General features: G+C 45.2%; 1 protein-coding gene across 2 annotated transcripts in view; it reads left to right on the top strand.

The window, feature by feature from the left end:
* NARF (nuclear prelamin A recognition factor) overlaps nt 1–17,935 on the top strand; it is a 40,298-nt gene extending 22,363 nt beyond the window's left edge. For both annotated transcript variants that reach the window (XM_006132395.5, XM_075903539.2), the window contains exons 7-12: nt 1,630–1,748; nt 5,141–5,270; nt 7,114–7,186; nt 11,668–11,805; nt 15,158–15,315; nt 17,190–17,935. In XM_006132395.5, the coding sequence (XP_006132457.2) occupies nt 1,630–1,748; nt 5,141–5,270; nt 7,114–7,186; nt 11,668–11,805; nt 15,158–15,315; nt 17,190–17,431 (860 nt within the window). In that variant the 3' untranslated portion in view covers nt 17,432–17,935. The remainder of the gene's footprint in view (nt 1–1,629; nt 1,749–5,140; nt 5,271–7,113; nt 7,187–11,667; nt 11,806–15,157; nt 15,316–17,189) is intronic.
* The last annotated feature ends 2,977 nt before the right edge of the window (nt 17,936–20,912 follow it).

Consider the following 20,912-nt stretch of genomic DNA (forward strand, 5'->3'; position numbering starts at 1 on the left):
GGGCCTCGAGGTCCCTTACAGCATAAACAAGCACTAGCATCCCTAAAATCTGTCTAATCTGCTCTTAAATATCTCAAATGATGGAGATTCCACAATTTCCCTAAGCAATTTATTCCAGTGTTTAATCACCCTGACAGTTGGGGAGTTTTACCTAATGTCCAACCTAAGTGGAATAAAAGGAGGAAGGGAAACAGTATGATCCCAGTCTGGGTCCCCTTAGTACAAATGTACTCATGGAAAAAAAGCAGGTGATGCCTTGGATATCTTTTCATCTTCTGTGGCTGCTTAATGCAGCTCATTTGCACAAGGCTCAGGCAGAGAGCTGCTGGCTGAGGTTTCTTTTCCCTGCTTCTGCGGATGCTCCCAGGGTGGTTGGGACTTGAACCACCACCCTCTGCAAATGCTGTAGCCTCCTAGGCTGCACCAGTGCCCACTCCACCTCCCCTACCTTCATAGGGTCCCTTACCTGCCTTTCTAATGTGGGAGAAACATCCATCTGTGGATCAGCTGGTGTTTTGCTGCTCCCAGAGTGGGCAGAGCTTGATCCCACCACCCTGCATGTACCCTATCCCCCTCCAGAGCCCACCCCACCTCCTTGTCTTGGGGCAGGGATGGACTAGAGCACACCACCCTATGCTCCCCAGGCAAATGCCCTAGCCCGTAAGCCACTCCAGAACCCACTGCTCCTTCACAGGGTCCCTTATCCTGCTTTCCTGATCCTGGGGCAACTGGTGTTGGCTGCCCAGCCACTTCCTGAGAGTGCAGCAAGGGATCAAGCCCACCAGCTGTGCTCCAGAGGCTGATGCCCTATCCCCTAGTGCACTCCAGAACCCACCCCACCCCCTAACTTCAGCGGGTCAGAAAGCACCAGTGGATACTCCCACTCTAAGGAAGTTGCTGCTATCTGCGTGAGGGAATTAGGAAGAGAAACCAGAGGAGATGAAAAGGATAAACAGAGAGCAGCTAAAGCGAATGCCTTAAAGGACAAAATGAAACCGAGAATAGGCTGAGCAGAATAATAAGAAAGGATAGTCTAGTGGTTGGGGTGCTAGTCTGGCACTCAGGACACTGGAGTTCAGTTCACTTCAGCTCAGCTCAGCTCTGCAGAAGATCTTTTGTGTGATTTTTTTTTTTTTTTTTTTTTTTTTTTTTTGATGAGTCACTTAAGTTTATTAGGGCCATCTGTAAAATGGGATAATAGTGCTGCCTATCTCCATAAGGATGGTTGGGGATAAATGCATTGACTGCAGGACACTTGGATTGTACAGTAATAAGGAGCCATATAAGGACATAAAATATATGCCCCAGCTGTGCCGGGGAGAGCAAAAGAAGAAATCTGTCCTCCATCCAGCAGTCCATAACAAAAGGTCTCCATCCAAAAGAAAAGGTTGGAATTTACGGATGTAGGGAGTCTCTGGAGAGAAGGTAGCTTCCATGGCATTAATAAGCTATTGCTGAAATTTCCTGCATGCAATGGGAGACATCCATTTTCTCTCTCTACTTTTAACAAGCAGTTTCTTATCAGCCCTGCCATCTCATCATGCTGGATTTTTTTTTAATCCTTTTCCTCAAGGAACTATTTTCATATGCCCTCAATTTTGCTATCTTTCTTCATTCACTGTATTGTAGGTTGGATCCGGTATGCTGAAAGGGTGCTTACCAGCTCAGTGACACCACACATTTGCACCGCGAAATCTCCTCAGCAGATCATGGGATCCCTGGTGAAGGGTTACTTCGCCAGGCAACAGGTAACTTTAATTCTACTTTTCTTGATTAAGAGAATTGTTCTCTTGCGTGTTCATTTCTAATATGTAGTTACATATGTCTTACACCTTCCCCTCCCCAATTAACCAGGCACTGGCTGAACATAGTTGCAGTACTGTGCTCTCAATACTTCATAGAGAGATTTTTTTTTTTCTATATAGAAAGTTAAACCCAGGGGGTACGTCTAGCCGACATGTTTCTTTCGAAAGAAGCTTTTTCGAAAAAACTTTTGAAAAAGCTTCTTTCGATAAAGATCGTCTCAACAGCCACAACTTTTTCAAAAAAGCGATCCGCTTTTTCAAAAGAGAGCACCCAGGCAATCTGTATGCTCTCTTTCAAAAAAGCCCTGTTTGCGGTCAAGAATGCCTTTCTTTGAAAGAGCTCTTCCGTAAAAAGGTATTCTTCCTCATAAAATTAGGTTTACTGCTCTCGAAAAAACCGCCATGTTCTTTTGATTTAATTTCGAAAGGACGCAGCAGCAGTCTTGATGCAGGTAAAGTTTTTTTTTTTTTTTTTTTTTTTTTCTCGAAGAAAGGCCACTTTAAAAAAAACAAAAAAACTCCCTGTAGTCTAGACATAGCCAGAGTGGCCAATGTAAAGGTGATATGTCAAATGCTACCCACAGAGTTCTACAATACAGCCACTCCCATTTGTAAAGCAGAGAGTATCATGTAAAAACTACTGGTCCCAACATGCAATGCTCGGTCATCTCAAATCAAACTGAAGCATTTGCATCCTGAGAACTGGAAGTATCCCTGGTTTTGAACTCATAAGCTGATTCTGCCACTAATTTGTGGTTTGGCGTGAGCAAGTCACTTCCTCTCTTTGCCTTAGTTTCCCTTGGAGAGTGACCAAGCATTCCAATATTATAGGGACCATCCCAATACCAGGGGCTTAGTTTTATATAGGCAGCTAAATTCTTCTTTCCACCCCTTCCGTCCCCTTGGGGAGAAAATACACTGATTTTTCAGAACTGCTGTATAAGAGATTTGGATAATAATACTTAACTACCTCTGGCATAGGGGGTGTTGGTTGCCTCAGTGAGTTATGGTAAAATGCTATATTATTATGTTTGCTGCTGTTGTTAGTGGCTGTCAGTCTCATAGGAAATAACCCACAACTCTATCCGATGGACAAAGTGTGGGTGTGCCCCATGATAAGAGATTCATCTCAAAATCTGGACACGTCACACTTCTCAAAATGCACAACATACACAGTACTAGAAGTAGTTTCCATGTGAAAATATTTCTTGATTTCTCTGTTCTTTATAGTCAAATTATAGTTAACTGGGTCATTTGGGAAAAAGTTTGCAGATGACACTAAGCTAGGGGGAAAGGTAGATACGTTGGAAGGTAGGGATAGGATCCAGGGTGTCCTAGACAAATTGGAGGATTGGGCCAAAAGAAATCTGAGATTTAACAAGGACAAGTACAGAATCTTGCACTTGGGACAGAAGAATCCCAAGCATTGTTACAGGCTGGGGACCAACTGGCTAAGCAGCAGTTCCGCAAATCTGGGAATTATTGTGGATAAGAAGCTGGATTCGAGTCAACAATGTGCTCTTGTAGCCAAGAAGGCTAATGGTATATTGGGGTGCATTAATAAGAGCATTGCCAGCAGGCTTAGGGAAGTGATTATTCCCCTTTGCTCAGTATTGGTGAGGCCCTTTGGAGTACCGTAAAATCATGAGTATAATGTGCACCTATGTATAGTGTGTACCAACCTTTTAAACGTCAGAATTCTGGAATAAGCTGAGCTCTTATCTATAATGCACACCCCCATTATACTCACGATTTTACCCTATATATAGGAAGGAAGGGGCTGCTCCCACCTGCAGGCTCGTCAGGGAAAAGCGCGCAGCACCGGGGAGCCGGCGGCGGAGTTTGAAACCTGCTCCCTGCCCAGCTGCTCATGCGCCACGCTGAGCTCACACCTGCTGCGGGGCCCATTGCCCCACCCACCGGCTCCTCACCTTGTCCGGAAGCCTGGCTGACCTCACGCCTGCCGCGGGGGCCCCCTGCCCAGCTGAGCTCGCCGATGTCCAGCTGAGCTCGCGCCTGCCGGGGAGGGTGGCGGGGAGGGTGAGGTAAAAATTTTACAAATTACCTCCTATGTATAATGTGCACCCCGGATTTAACCCTTGATAACCGGGGGAAAACAGTGTGCATTATACGCGCGATTTTACGGTATTGAGTCCAATTCTGGGCCCCATTGCAGAAACAATGTGGACACATTGGAGAGAGTCCAGCAGAAGGCAACAAAAACAATTAGGGGACTGGAGCACATGACTTATGAGCAGGGCTCGCCGAACTGCGGCAGGCCCCGCTTGCCAGCTGTGCTGTCCGGTGATGTGCGCAATCTTCCAGGTTGCAGTCTACTCGCCACGGGCAAGTAGATTGTGTTATTTGTTGAGCCCTGCTTATGAGCACAGGCTGAGGGATTTGGGCTTATTTAGTCTACAGAAGAGAAGGGTGGTGTGTGTGGGGGGGGGAGGGGGTTGATAGTTACCTTCAACTGCCGGAAGGGGAGTTCCACAGAGGATGGAGAGAGGCTGTTCTCAGTGGTGACTGGTGACAGAGCAAGAAGCAACGGTTTCAAATTGTAGTGGGGGAGGTCTTGGTTGGCTATTAGGAAAAATTATTTCCCTAGGAGGGTGGTGAAGCACTGGAATGGGTTTAAGTGCTTCCCTAGAGCAGTGTTTCTCAACCATTTTTTTTTTTTTTTTTTTATAAAGTACCCCTTTTAAAAAAATTATAAGTACCCCGAGTGCCTACAGTTTTCAGACACACAATTTTTTTTTTCTACCATTGCAACACATTTGTTTAAACAACTTAATTGTAGCCTGGTGGGCGATGAAATTTTTGGGTGTTAAAAGTACAAAAATAATAAAGCACTGGAACACTTAAAACAAAAATTCAGTTTTCTCCAAATTTCGGTTGTGTTGACGTACCCCCCAGACTTCTCTCTAGTACCCCTAAGGGTACTCGTACCACTGGTTGAGAAACACTGCCCTAGAGGTTTAAGTCCCAGCTTGACAAAGCCCTGGCTGGGATGGTTTAGCTGGGATTCGCCTTGCTTTGGGAAGGGAGGAGGGACTCGACCTTCTGAAGTGTCTTCCAACCCAATGATTCTAAGTTGTATGGCCTGAATGTTTGAAACATTTCTGACAAACTGCTGTAATACAATCCACTTCTACAAAACAAACAAACTTCCCCAGTGGTTGTGACTTGCAATCAGTTTCAGACCTAATGTGACTGTAAGTATAACCTGTGAATTTTTTTTTTTTTTTTTTTGCAGTAATACTTTTATCCACCATGTTGGCGCCATATATTTCTGTCCTTTTACAAAATTAAGATGTGTCCTTTTTATTTCTTAGAACCTGTCTCCAGATAAAATTTTCCACATAATCGTGGCTCCTTGCTATGACAAAAAATTAGAAGCCTTGCGGGAAGATTTTTACATCTCCTTGTATAACTCTCAAGATGTTGATTGTGTTCTAACATCAGGTAAAACCCCCTTTAAACTTAACTTCTATATAATTGTCGGCATGATTCACCAGTTGTTTGAACTAACTTTGTTTTTTATTCATTTAGCATTTTGTAACTGTCAGAGTAAGGTTTAGTTTCATCTGATTCCAAAAAAGGACTCTTTCTTGAGTTACTGACTGTGTATGTATTGCATAGAGATTGTGTGTGAGGTAGATAAAAGAACAAGAATTGTTTGTGTCCGTATTCTGCTCTCTTGTATCATCAAAAGCAATTGCCTGAACTTACACTGTAGGCAACCTTTCTGACAAGCAACTGCTGTACTGACTAGCATTTATTTAGTGGCTTTGTCCTCCTCACCTACATTCCACCTGTTAATTCACTAACACATCTGTCCTGGGACAACGACTACTTCCAACTTTCCTGTCTCCCAACAGCTCCAAATCCAAACTGTTGGGTTTTTTTGTGCAGTGAAGGGGTGGGGAACAGGAAGGATGGAAGGCGATTAATCTGCCACCAAAACATTTTTTCCTTTTCTGACCAATATGGAAATTTGTCCCAATGCCATCCTGCTCAAGGCTCAGTACTGGCCCAGTGATAGGTTGAAGGTATTTTTATCTCGAGATCCTTCAGGACAGCATGTTAGCTTTTTAATCACTGGAATGAAGAGACAGTTTGTTTATAACCTTGGAAGTGTGGAAATACTGGAGCTGAAAGTCCATATTTCTCTCCCTCCACGCCCTCACTCAGATGCCTCTTTTTTACATCATTTTAAGAGGCTTTTTAAAAATAAAGGTTGGACCCCCCCCTGATTGAGCACCCTTGGGACCTGACTGGTCCCAGATGAGGGATTTTGCCAGATCAGGGGAAGGCATTTCTGGCCCCCCTGCTGCTAGCCCCACCCGTGCCCTGCTGCCCACCAGGCTTCCTGGCTCATTTGTCCAGACCATCTGGGTTGTGAGCTGCCTTTCCACCTGCCCACTCCCCCCAGCAGCAGAGTGGCTTCCTGGATTCCGCCCCTGTCCTCCCCCCCCCCCTCCCCCCGGCAGCACAGCTCAGCCACGCATCTGGGCTCCCACCCCTCCCCCTGAATCACGCCAAGTTCCCAGCCTCCCCACAGCACGCCAGGTCACCCTGATCCTGTTGCTGGACCAGAGAGTTCCGCTTTTTATAGCGGTGCAACCAGTACATCCTTTTCCCTTATGTGTCTGTTCTCAGGGTTTGTGTCACTAAGGGTGTGTCTAGACTACATGCCTCTTCGACGGAGGCATGTAGATTAGCCAGATCGGAAGAGGGAAATGAAGCCGCGATTAAAATAATCGCGGCTTCATTTAAATTTAAATGGCTGCCCCGATCTGCCGATCAGCTGTTTGTCGGCAGATCGGGGGAGTCTGGACGCGATGCGCCGACAAAGAAGCCTTTCTTCATCGGCACAGGTAAGCCTCGTGAAACCAGGTTTACCTGTGCCGATGAAGAAAGGCTTCTTTGTCGGCGCATCGCGTCCAGACTCCCCCGATCTGCCGACAAACAGCTGATCGGCAGATCGGGGCAGCCATTTAAATTTAAATGAAGCCGCGATTATTTTAATCGCGGCTTCATTCCCTCTTCCGATCTGGCTAATCTACATGCCTCCGTCGAAGGAGGCATGTAGTCTAGACACACCCTAAGGGCTTACAGCTAGAAGGATACAAAAAATAGTCACAGTAAAACCTTTTTTCATGCAAGATTTATTCATGGCTTCATTCTGTAATGTCAGGTGTTTTTGCTCTGCCTGTCTCTCTTGGCATACTTCCTTCTTGAAGAGAGAAACCATGTGTGTACTTTGATTTGTGTTTAAGAAAAAACGTCCTGCATCTCTCTACAGGTGAAATTGTCCAAATAATGGAGCAGAAAAATATATCTATGAAAGAAGTGGCTGAAGTGGCTGTAGACAGTTTGTAAGTAGCTTTCTTTGTGGGCTATTGTCATTGCACCAGTGGACAAATAATGGTTTGCCATACATCGTAGTCACTGCCCATGTAGTGCTTTCTTTAACAAACAAGCTATTAAAAAAAGAAAGTCAGCATGCACCAAGATCTGACTCCACTGACACCTATTCATATGCACCTCTTGTGTCTCCCAGTGCATGACATGGTAAAATACAACAGATAGCCCTGTTTACTGGATATGGTTTTGTACTAATACAAAGCCAATCAACTAAAATAGATGCCCCTTCCTAAATGAATTCCTTTTTAATTTTTTTTAAAGCCTAATTTAAAAGAATTGTGCTGTGCCAAGATTGTATGTTCAACCATCTTCAGTGTTTGATTACAAAAAGGAAAGTGCTTTTATTTGTATTTTTGTGCAATAGTATTAGATCTGTAGAAAGTGATGAGATTCTGGATTCCATTGAACGGATGACACGTGTTAGTGTTATTATGGAGTGTTTGGATGCCCACATCTATACCTTTTTAACCACTTATAACTTATGTAACTCTGTGTTAACTCTTTTTTATAACTGAACCTGTGGAATGGTAACTATTAATTCCCTTTGAATTTGTTCTTCCAGTGGTTCAGGGAGGCTGCCCCAGGCCCCGTGCTTTGGGGGGCCCCATTGCGGCCCCCTCAACCATCCTAAGGATGGGACGCAGGGGTCTCAAGACTGCCCAGGGAATTACTGGGGACCTGACACGGGAGCAGCAGGAGTCCGGCCCTCCTGCATTTACCATGGGGGTGGGAGCCACTACAACCCAGTAGCCTGCTCCGCTCCACCCTGCCACCCATCTCCCAGCCCGTTGCGCCTCCACTTCACCACGGCAGCGAGAAGCGACGTGCCTAGCCCCAGCCCACTCCCCCAAAAGTTCATCACTTGGGGGAACAGGTTGGGGCTGGGACCAGGACGCTCTGCTTCACCATGGCAGTGGGAAGCAATGTGCCGTGGGGTGGACCAGAGCAGGCTGCTTGATTGCTCCGGCTCCCGTCACTGTGGTAAGTGCACTGGGAGGGCCTGACGCCTGCTGCTGCTCCGCACCAAGCACCCTGGTATATGTTGCTCAGGGGAGGGGTTTGGGGAAAGAGGCAGTGGGTGGGGTGGGGGTGTGGCCTGCCCCAGTATTGAATCAGGCAGGGCTGGCTCGAGCCATTCCTGCACCCCAGGCAGCGGGCGCGCGACACATGCACAGCTCTGCTCCCAGGCACATGGCGCATGTGCAGCCCTGCCACACTGCGCACCTTACAGCTGCAGTCGGGCGCGCGACACCTCGTGGCAGCTCTAATGGGCGCCGCGTGGCTGGCCTCACGGTGCCCCTTACAGCTGCCATCAGGCGCCCCCCCATAGGTTGGCACCCCGGGCAGCTGCCCGGCTACCTCCCCCCTTAATCCTGCCCTGGAATCAGGCTATAAGAACTGATCGCAAATCTTTACCCTTGAAGGGTGAAAAATCACCATGGGTAAAAGCAGATCTTCAGAGGAATAGGAATAAAAACAAAAGCTTCTCTAATGGCATGTTACTGTTAACATTAAACAAAATTAAACAATCACTGATTTTTAGTTCAAGTTACTTTTTAATCTTAAATGACTTCAGTTGTAATTCTCATAATTATGCTGTTAACTAGAGAACATTAACATAAATAGAAGTTAGGCAGATACAGGACACACTTCCACCAAACAAAACCACAGCTAGTAACAACTAAAATCACCAGCAATTAAATAAATCTACCATTAATGGTCTGGCTCAGAGTAGGTAGACATACTAGAAGTCTGGTCCTCCCTTGTTAAATCTATTTTAGGAATAAAATCCCAATTTTTCTTGGTTATTTAAGTTAAATGTTGTGTATATTATTTTGCATTAACAGTTCTTGCCTTTTGGTTTCTGGTTGAATGTAAGGGCTCAGGCAGCTGCTACCAGCAGAGTGCACCATCCATATAACACAAAGGAAGTGTCCCAGCACAGGTCACACTGGGATGCTCAGGGAGAAGTGCAAGGTAGACCATTAAAAGTGAGAGCAGGGTGATGAACTTATTATCCCCAAAGCAGCCAATAGGCTGGGACTGCTGTCAAAAACACATTTTTCTCACAATAGTGATGCCATGCTTCTTCGAGAGATGTCCCTGTGGGTGCTCCACAGCAGGTGTCGGTGCATCCCAGCGCTGTCGCCTGGAGCCTTCACAGCAGTGCCCAGGGAGCCATGTGTATCCAGTGTGCTGCGACCACACATGCGTGGCCCCCCTCCCTTCAGTTCCTTCTTACTTGTCCCCAGCTTAAGATGGAGATCAGCAGTTCTCTTCACGTACTGTCAATAGATCCTGTAGATGGCACACTGGCAATACTGGAGCCCATGGGCTTACAACTACAAGCGAAAACGCAATAAGCAGCGCCGCTCCCTCTCCCCACCACGCTAGGAGGAGGCAGCTTAGGATCCACAATCTCAGCAAGCAGGTCCATGTACATCCCTTGATACTAATTCATCATTGTCCCTGATGAGGCAGTGATGCCACCACCACCAGTGGCGGCTGATGATTTTATGACTTTCCAAGACCTTTTTAAAAGGGTAGCAGCTTACCTCAATATCGCCATGCTGAAGATCAGAGAGTCAACACTAACTCACTGACATCCTCCAAACCACTCCATCAGCTAAAATCATGCTGCCTATAAATTAATGGAGATTGCCTATCTCCTAGAACTGGAAGGGACCTTGAAAGGTCATCTAGTCCAGTCCCCTATCTTCACAGCAGGACCAAGTACCATCCCTGACAAAATTTTGCCCCAAATCCCCTCTGCAAAGATTGAACTCACATCCCTGGGTTTAGCAGGCCAATGCTCAAACCACAGAGCTATCCCTCCCTCCACGATAATGGATCCTGCTAAGGCAGTCTGGCGGATACTGACTACTATTCCACCCACATGTAAGCTGGCAGATAGGAAGTAATACGTTCCTCCCAAAGGCTCTGAATTCCTCTTTACGCACCCTCCCACCAAAGAAATAAGCAACAGCAAACTCGCTCCACCCTGGCTCATAGTGAGAGACTTAGACCTCTGTTGGGAGAAAAGTGTACATCGACGCTACAGTTTAGAGTAGCAAACCATGCAGAGTTACTCAGTAAATACGACTACAACAATTACTCAAAGTTCAAAACTTTTATTGAAGATATCCCAGAGGCAAAAAAGCAGCAATTTAAGGTGGTAATTGCAGAAGGACATGCAATCTTGAGAAGCAGCTCTCAACGCTGCAGAGACAGCTACAAGATCCACAGCCACCACAGTTGTCATGAGACAAGCCATGTGGTTCAACTCAGCAGCTTTTCCACGTGAGATACAATCAACTGCAGAAGGCCTTCCTTTTGAGGGGGAAGAAACTCTCCTTCATTAAGACCAATGAGGTTCTTTATACTATGAAGGACTCCAGAGCCACATTTCGGTCATATATCAGCTGTATCCCAGGCCAAGGTGCCCACAGTACATTTACTGACACCAAAGGCAAAACCACAGGAATTCCCTTTGTTGTCCCAGATTCCCTTCGTAACCCCCAGAGCCTGACACCACAGATGTCTCTCTCATGGGATGGGGAGCACATATGGCAAACAGAAAAATTGAGGGTCTCTGGTTGCTAGGTTTTAGAGCTGCTGTGGAAAGAACAGATTAAAACAAAGAAAATGGTATCTCTGGACTACAGCTTAAAAACACCCCCAATCTACCTTTGATCACCAAATGCTGGCCATCTCTCCCTCTGCCCATCACAGTAACATAATCTGATGCAGTCAGAAATGATTCTCAAACTGTGAGTCAGGACCCCAAAGTGGGTTGCGTATGTTTCCATGTCTTAGTTACAATGATCTTGTGGCTCACTGAGAGGAAGGAGGGCCACTCATGTAGCCCAGGGTATGTCTATACTACTCTGCTAGTTCGAACTAGCGGGGTAATGTAGGCATACCGCACTTGCAAATGAAGCCCGGGATTTGAATTTCCCAGGCTTCATTTGCATAAGCGGGGAGCCGCCATTTTTAAAACCCCGCTGGTTCGAACCCCGTGCAGCGTAGCTACACGGGGCACGAACTAGGTAGTTCGAACTAGGCTTCCTAGTTCAAACTACCGTTACTCCTTGTGAAATGAATCTGGACGCCAGTTCCGACTTACATACAGATTCAACTTAAGAACAAACCTACAGTCCCTATCTTGTACATAACCCAGGGACTGCCTGTATATGAATAAATTTTGTTAAATGCTTCAAATTTAAGCTAAAAAAATTCCCCTACTCTTTTTTTTTTTTCTTTGCTGCTCTTTTCACTTACCAATATCTCAAAACGCAAGTTGGACAAGTTAATTTCTACTAACGATTTTTTTCCTCTGACAAAAAATGTAATGAGAGAGAAAAACAATTCATTTTCATGAAATTATCAAATTCTGAGCTTCTTTCTCCCTCCTTTTTGTCCATTTTCAAAGGTTTGGTGAAATAAAGGAGGAAGACATAGTACGGCATGATGGGAGGAGATCTGATGGGTACCTAGAGCACATCTTTAAACATGCTGCCAAGGAGCTCTTTGATATGGATGTCAAGGAAATCACTTACAAAACTTTAAAGTAAGTTGGATTTTGGATCTTTGTATTAGTAACATTGGATAACATGAATGTCAGTGCAGTAACTATGTATTCAGTATATCAAAATCACCCGTTTTGCTGTCATCCTTAATAAGCTACCTCTAAGTTCATCACTGGAAAATCACTGCTATTCTTCGAGTTCTTGTTCGTGTGTTTTCCATTTAGGTGTGTGCATGCACACATGGTGGCCAGAAGATTTTCTCATATCAGCGTCCATTGGGTGGGTCTGGGTGCCCCCTGGAGTCACGCCTACTTGGCACCAAATATAGAGCCCTGCCGACCTTCCCCCTACTCAGTTCTTCTTACTGCCAGTGACAATAGGCTGGAACATTCCATAGTTCTCGATTGCACAAGTGCCATTTCTCCTAGCTCTTTAGTATTGTCACGGGGCAGGTCGTCCCTCAGGCTTAGAGCCCTGTCATCATTGGGATTACCTGCCCATGTTCCACCCCTCACCCGTGTCTCCCTACCGTACTCAGCCCGTCCACCCCGACAAAAATGAAGAAAAAAGGTCAGAGGCCCATTTAAGAGCCCCTTGAGTCCCGGTCTTCCTGGGCGCTATGGGACGACCGCAAGGGAGGAGGGGGACTCGGGCCCACCCTCGGTCCAAGTCCCGACCCAGGACCCTAAAGGCAGCAGCGCACGGCCACAGGTTGGTTGGTGGGGGCTCCCCCGTAACTCACCAACCCACGGGATCCAGTGAAGGCACCATTGCTGCCTGCCGTCCCCGTCCTGGGTCGCTTCCTCCTCCTCGCTGAGCCGGTCACTTCTGCGGTGAGCTCCTCCGTTCTCGCAGCCACTGCTTGCTGCTTCCTCCGCCTCAGGCCCCTCTTCCCTGGCCCGAGTGCCTTCCTCCCCTTCCTCTCTCCCCAGACAGCCTTTGAAGGGGCCGCCTTCCTGGGCCCCACCCTCCGTGCCCGGGCGCCCATTGATGATGTCACCCACGGAGGGGAGGCCCCTCCGGGTGACATCTCCTTCTCTGGCTATCCCCATACAGGCGGGGCACCTATGCCGGGGTGCCGCCCACGAGCGGTTGCATCTCCGGCTCCCGCCAGCGTTTCCTTTGCCCCTCGCGGGCTTAGGAGTGCGGGGGGCCGTAGGTCCCGGGGCGGGAGGGACCGGCACCCCGTCACAAGTATATATTGTTTTTAGTATTCGTTTACTTAGTATTTCTGTATATAATTTTATTTATAGTTAGTGTCTGTGGGGAGGTTCCCTCCCCACTCTGTTTCTTTAGAATCCCTGGAATCGTGCCATGCTACGTTCTCCAGGGTTTAAAAATTGTCAGGCCTGTGCCAAGTGCATGTCACTCCTCCTGCATTGGTGAGGGTCATCAGAAAGATCACTGCCTTGTTTGCTGCGAATTCCATCCCAGAACACTGAAGGACACAGAACAGTGGCTCAAAGTTCTCCTAATGAAGGCCCCTTTGCACCTGCAGTCTGACCTGGGACTGGGGGATGATAAGCACCTTTTCAGCACAGAGTGCTCCAGCACTGTCCTCTGCCTCGGCACTGAAGGACATTTCTCGGCACCATCGTTGATCTTTGACAGTCACATCTGAAAGGCACCTTTCATGCTCTCTGGTGCCTCAAAGGGAAGCAGCCTGATGGCAAGATTTTCTCACAGTCCAGAGAAGTGCAACCCCAAGAGAGCCACTCAACCAAGTCCCCACAGAGAGGGGAGTCAACCCCTACCTGAGAAGGGAGGTTGAGTCCACAGCTTCAGGGATCTCTGGCCCCAGCAGACCAGTCCCTACCACTTGCCTCGACGCCAGAGGCGTTTGAGGCAGCAGGCAACTTAATGCATCTTTCTCCCCACCTAGAGGAAACAGACAAGTCCCCAACAGTCACGGCACCAACCCATCCTCAGGTGCAATCCAGGGGAAAGCTGTGATGTCTTGACGATCTCATTTGCCAACCCCCCAGGCACCATGGCTTCCTGCCAGACAGCCCAGCCGATTGCTGAGCTCCCATAGGTCGGCACCTAGAAGCTCAGCTTCTCTCTGAGACCTCTGGTTCAGAATTTGAGTTTACTATTCCAGGAGGAGCTCCAGCAAGAGGTCTTAATCTAGAAGAGACTGCCACCAATAGCAACAGGTGCCATGGTCTCAGCGGCCTTCTGGATCCCCTGGGTGTTTCATCAAGCTGAACAGGGACTCCCAGGGCATCACTCAGCACCATCTTCATGGCCTTTGCCAAATTTTTGTTCCTTCTTCTACAGCTCCGCATCCCATGGCTATAGCACCTACTCTGACACCGTCCAGACTGGCACTGTCCCAGGCACCGAACCCAATCTCTGCTCTGGCACTGACAGGAGGTCCTGCCCTGCCAACTCCTTCAACGCTGTTACCTCTGCCTGAGCCATAGACATGGCACCAGTGCCACCAGAAACAGCATCAGCAGTGCCTTCGTGTGCTCTTTACCCGATGCAGGCGCACTCAACTTCCCAGGCATCAGAGGTCTCAGAGGACCAACAACATCAACTCTTCCCTCTTCACCAGACTGTAGGGACCGCCGGCAGTGTGTGGGTCGAGATGGAGGAGCACAGCCCAGTCTAGCATTATCCTCCTCTTCATCACCTGATGAGGTGTTTGCTGGCATGGCAGTGACAACAGCTCTGGAGGACATGAGTCCTACAACAGCTACTCCATAGTGGCCCAGGGTTTGGCCATTAAGGAGGAGGAAGAGACAGGGGAGTCAGATCCCATGGTGGACATTTTGGCTCCTGCTGGTCTTTCCAGGGTAGCGGTACCATTTGATTACTTCAGTAAGGGAAAAAAATAAAACCTTGTGGAAGACACCCCTCCCCCCCCCCCCCAGTCTCAAGTACTTCAATAACGAAACACAATGAAAGACACCTTTTCGAGCCCTCTCAGGGATACAAGCTCTTTATATTCACCCTTCTCTAAAATGGCCATCAGAGCTTTCTTGCGCAAGAGAGCGTCCACACTGCCATGGACCCTCTTACGCAAAAGCACATGGCAATGTGGATGCACTCTTGTGCAAGAATTTTTTGCGTAGAAACTCATGCGCAAAACAGTTCTTGTGCAAGAAGCCTGCAGTGTAGACGTAGCCTGTTTTTACTTACCCGTTGCTTTATTAATAATGCTTCTCTTTTGACAATGAAATAAACGTTTGTTCTCTGAGCCCCACCCTGACTTTTATTTGACCCACAACACATAGGAGCTAGAAGCCCAACTTGTTCATTCTCAGATTATCCTTTTTGCCTTCTCTCATCTGAGCTCTGTGAGCACGTACTGAAATGCTTGTGTCATCCTATTCGTAATCCCAAAGGGATCTAAGGATTTTGAATTTTTTCCAACTCTGTTTACAGAAACAAGGACTTTCAGGAAGTCACACTGGAAAAGGACGGTGAGACAGTGTTGCGCTTCGCAGCTGCATATGGCTTTAGGAACATCCAGAATGTGGTCCTAAAGCTGAAAAAGGGAAAGTTCTTGTACCATTTTGTGGAGGTTCTTGCCTGCCCTGGAGGTAAGAATCATACTAAATCCTTGGTGACTTTTTTCTGTTTGAGTGCTGTGGGAAGGTTCCAAAGTGAACTGATCCTTGTTTTAATTTTTACAACTCCACCATAAAATCTGAATGGTCCAAAATAAAACACTCCCGCTTAGTCTTTCTCCGAGTCTATTCCATTTATTTAGTAGCCCAAAATGAGAGGGAAAGTATTTGTTTTCTGCTGGGTGATCTGTAAGCAGATAGCCCAGAGTGCTGAGGGGTTGTCCTTTTGTGACTATACTGCGTTTCAAGGAAAGGCCACTGAAATACAGAGTTGAGAGCAAGAGAAGAATGTGGGATTTAGCTGGGGAAGAAAGAATGTTCATATGGAAACCCCATCAAGTTAGGACAGTTACTGCTGATAGAATTATTTTAAAGGTCAACAGCGACTTTTAGCAGCATCAATGGGGCTTCTGACCTCAAAAAGCAGTTGCCATGCTTTTTGTTTAACAGAAGAAAACTGTAAATCCAGAGTTAGATACAATATAGTTTATCCCTAAACAAACTATAATCCTATCAGTTTTCAGAATGGATTGAGATAATTAGTGGTACCCCCCAGGGATCCGTATTGGAACCAGTCATATTCAATATATTCATAAATGATCTGGAGAAAGGGATTAACAGTGAGGTGGCAACATTCACAGATGATACTAAACTGCTCAACCTAGTTAACTCCAAAGTAGATTGTGAAGAGCTTCAAAAGGCTCTCATAAAATTAAATGATGAGCAACAGAATGACAGATCAGTTTTAATCTTGATAAATGCAAAGTAATGCATATTGGAAAACATAATCCCAACTATACGTATAATATGATGGGGACTAAATTAGCTTTTACCATTCAAGAGAGAGATCCTGGAGTCATTGTGGATTAAGAAAGGGATAGAGAATAAGACAGGGCACCTCTGCACATCAGGGCTAAACCCATTTGCCTTTTGGGTAGTCGATTAGTCCTTCACATCCCGAAATAAAAGCTTATTTCGGCTTTTGGTGCTATCTGCACAGCAGAAAGTCCATGAAAGAGCACTCTCCAGACTTCCCTTACCCTTCATAAAATGAAGGTTACAGGATTTGGAGTAAGAAGTCCTCCAGCTCGATATTATTTTGACATAATGTCAAAATAACTGCTTGTAGTGTAGACACAGACTATGTTACTTCAGAATAACAGAATAACACTGCTGTGTAGATATTCTCTGTGAGAGCATCTTAATGCCTCTATATAAATCCATGGTACGCTCACATATTGAATACCGTGTGCAGATGTGGTTTCTTCATCTCAAACATATCTTGGCATGGAAAAAGTTCAGAAAAGAGTAACAACAATGATTAGAGGTATGGAACAGCTGCTATGAGAAGAGATTAAAACTGTGACTTTTCACCTTAGGAAATAGATGACGAAGGTGAGAAATGATAGAGGTCTGTAAAATCAGGACTGGTGTGCAAAAAGTGAATAAAGAAGAGAGCTAGGGGTCGCCAAATGAAATTAATAAGTTTAAAACCAACAAAAGGATTGTTGCATACACTTCACACAATACACAGTCAACTTGTGGAACTCCTTTCCAGAGGATGTTGTGAAGTCCAGGACTATAACAGGATTCAAAAAAGAGGTAGATAAATTCATGGAGAATATGTCCATAGGTCCTGGATGTGCAGGAATGGTGTCCCTAGCCTTTTTGACAGAACCTGGAAATGAGCTATAGAGGGATGGATCACCTGTTCTGTTCATTCCCTTAGGGGCAGCTGGCCTTGGCCACTATCTGAAAAGAGGTTATTTGGCTAGATGGACCTTTGGTCTGACTCAGTATGGCCGTTCTTATGTTCTTACCTCCCGGCTGTGGTGTTATATTTTTAGGGTGTTTAAATGGAAAAGGCCAAGCCCAGACTGAAGATGGAAAACCAGACAAAGTGTTGCTCAGCCAGATGGAGGAAATGTATGCTGCAATTCCTGTCAGGCTTCCAGAAACCAGCATGCATGTGCAAAAGCTGTACCAGGACTGGCTGGAAGGGCTGGACTCCAAGAAGGTTCAGGAAACTCTGCACACCAAATACTGTGCAGTAAATCAAACAGCAAGCAGCATGGATATCAAGTGGTGACCAATCAGGCTCACGAAATATGAAAAAACTTGCATAGGTTAGTTATAAACTCAGCACTGGAAACATTCTATGCAATTGGGGATGCTACGCACTAGCCAAGTGTAAAATCAATACACTTTCTGAATTGTGGAATATTACTTACTTTCCACAAAGAACCATTGTTCTTTTTTATTATTATTTTGAATGCCTTGGTTCCATACAGGGTCTGTTAGACTCTACTGTGCTTTACCTCTTCTGTGTTTGGGACTTGTTTAGTTACGGTCTGATCTTGCAAGATATGGTGAGCACCTTGTAGGTATACAATATCCATGTGTCCGAGTGAAGTTAATGCAGGTTGTGAGTTCTCACCACTTTTACAGAATTGGAGCGCTCAACCAGGAGCTATTGTAATCCTTGTGTATGTGATTCTTTTCTCCAGGAAGAACAGTCACCCTACCTAGAATTGTTGTATTATTTAAACATAATTAAGAACTCTGTTTTTTTTTTTTGTTTTTTTTTTTTTTTGCTTTAACCAAAAAATGATTATTTTTCTCAGTGACGGATGACAAATGTAAACAAAACATGTAATTAACCTCTTCCATCCCTAGACAATAAAAAGGTTTATTCAGCTACCAAAACATTGGCAGCCAGCTTCCTACTGACACGCTAATCACAAGGGAGAACATTCTAGTATAAATGGAATATATATGGTTTTTAATACTAAATAATTGTACAGATTGAACTTCTCTAGCCCTGCACTTTCTGGTACAGCAACATCCATGGTTTTAGTTAGCTTGATGCCCACTTATCATGGGTGTATCCAAGATTTCTACGGTCCCATAATGTTTGTTTGCAGACCCCAGTCCTGGGTTTGTGCTGTTATTTAGCTCTAATTTACTCCTAAATGTCTTCTAAGAACCCAGTAAGTTGTTGAAGTGTTAGTAAGGCTGCTAGACAATATTGACCTCCTGTGGTTTGGCCAAATTCTCTGGTTCAAAACCGATCAGATCGCAAAGGTGCTAGTCTAGAGAGGTTCAACCTGTGACACAGTCCTCTCGTCCTTCGTTCTTTCATTGAGTTATTACAAACAGACTGGTTTGCACAAAGGGTTAAACCTGGTTAATCTCTCTCTTCAGAAACTTGCATTGTGAGTCCATCTTTTCTGTAATTTTTATTTTTTTGTCTGACTTCTTTATGAAAGAGAAACATGGTGACTCCATGTGAATGCAGGGCACATGGTAACATCATGCCTGTTGTCTCCATCCTACATTAGTTATGTGCTAGGCCTCAGTCCTGATTTATAGCACCTCTGCTATTTCATTTCTGGATAGCTCTGAATACACATTGTGCCAGATTGAATACTCTTTCTGTAACACCGACAGATCTCTATTGGAGACCAGATAAATGTGTTGAGTGTCTCTAACAAAAAACTTAATTTTGGAACATTAAGAATATAATGTAATAAGAATATAATGTAAACTGGTAGTGCTAATTTGTGGGCATTTTTATGTATGTTATATGGCTGCTTCTTTAACCATCATCTTTAAAAAAATTGTCTGGTGAATGTAACCTTCTCTATGACCTCACAGTTTGGGAAGCAAGGGGTGATTAAGGATGCGATGTGAAATTCCAACCATTACAAGGCTTCTAATTGTTTTCATAGCAGTTTTTGCTGCTTGTTTTGAGTCAGTAGCTCTCTGAAAACTGGAAGGACTTTAGCTTTCATGTTTTATTGAGAAAATATGGATAGGGTTTATCATCTCAGGAAATAGAGAAATGCAAATCTTGTGGATTTCTTAATATCAGTTACTGTCCTTGTGTGTCCAAAAAGCTGATAATATATGATCTCACTGGAATATATTGAAATCAGGATCTACCCTTGGAATGTAGGAGAAGAGGCATTCAATGCGTCCAATCTTTTTCTTTTCTTTTTTTTTAAATTATTTAAGGGGGCATCTACACATCAGCGTTTCCATTATTTTGAAATAACGGATGGCTTATTCCGACTCTGTAAACCTCATTCCACGAGCGATAATGCCTGAAATAATAGCTATTTCAGAATAGCAGTAGTGTGGATGTTTCACTTCTGCTATTTTGAAACAGCTCCTCCCCAGGACCATTCAGAGTAATTACTCCCCAGTGCCTCTTGAGGCTCTAAATCGAGGTAGCACATCCACATTAGGGAAGGCTGCCTCAGACTTTAAGGCTTTCCTGTAGTGTAGACGTGCTATTTTGAAATAAGCTATTTCTGAGTATTTCTTCCAGAATAACTAATTTCAAAATAAGCGTGCACCGTGGATGTACCCGAACAGAGTTAATCATATGCCTGTTGGAGGCAAATGTGAATTTTTGGCATTGACTTAAACAGGAGCAAGTTCGAAACGAGGTGAGGGAAAAAAGAAAGGGCCTGAAATATGTAGATTTGCTGGAAACAAACCTGTTGATGCGGTTGCAGGTTTCATCCATGCCTCCTTTAATAATTTATTTCAGTGCAAAGTGCATGTGGATGTGACTTGTATGGCTACCTGCATGCAGAGTAAGTCTTAAGGTTTGTTTTTTTTTAAATAAAATAAAATGTTACATTTGATGCAATAACTGAACAGCTAGCAAACTCTACTTCTGTGCTAGGCAGGGGGGTTGGCACAGCAAGGAGATCGTGGAAAACCTACATATCCAAAAAAATATATATATATTTTTTTTATGGGTAGTGGTTTTTGTTTTTTTTTTTAATTCTGTCAAAGAATGATCCCTGGGTTGGCAGGAAGCTTGTGAACATCTTCAGTACTTGAAAGCAACATGACCCCTTCAGTTTCCACTTTTTGAGCTAGTCTGATATCTCCAGAATCCTTTAATGGAATTACATTGTAACTAAGCTTTATTGTTTTAAGTTAGCATCTACATGTACGCTCTAACCTCTTTGCCAGAATTTGTTGGATTACATGTTTTGCCGGGCTGGGAAGGGAGTGAAAGGAATGGAGATGGGGCACTTACCTGGTGCTTCATGTCCCCCGCTGCTGCCGGGCACCACCTCTCGCTCCTAGTGGAGCTGCAGGGGAAAACTTCGAGCAGAGCGCATGGCTGCACAGCCCTCACCCAGCTGGCGGGGGGGGCGGGGGGGGGGGGCAGGAGCTGCTTCTACCTGTCAAGGTCCATACCACAGGTGCTCCTGAATTAGGGACACCCAGACTATGGAGGTTAAAGTGTAATTTGTATAGTATATGCTGCTTAGAGCTGGTTGGTATTATGTTAATTTATATATAGCGTCTGTTCTGTGTACAGTTTGTTTATTTTTGTAAAGGAAAATGTGCATATACTTTACAATGTGAAGAACTGGTTGTCAGTTTTTTGGGTTTTTTTTTTCTCCATGCTGTGAAATAGCCACCTTCCTGTTTCCAATGTGGGATTCTTTTAGTGCAAATTTAGAGATTAAAAGAACAGATTCATCTCATTGGCAGCTGCTAATCAGAGCACAAAAACCTCTGCCATTTTGCTTGAGCACACA

Source organism: Pelodiscus sinensis, chromosome 20 (genome assembly GCF_052426305.1).
Source record: "Pelodiscus sinensis isolate ZL-2025 chromosome 20, ASM5242630v1, whole genome shotgun sequence".
Taxonomy (NCBI): Eukaryota; Metazoa; Chordata; order Testudines; family Trionychidae; genus Pelodiscus; species Pelodiscus sinensis.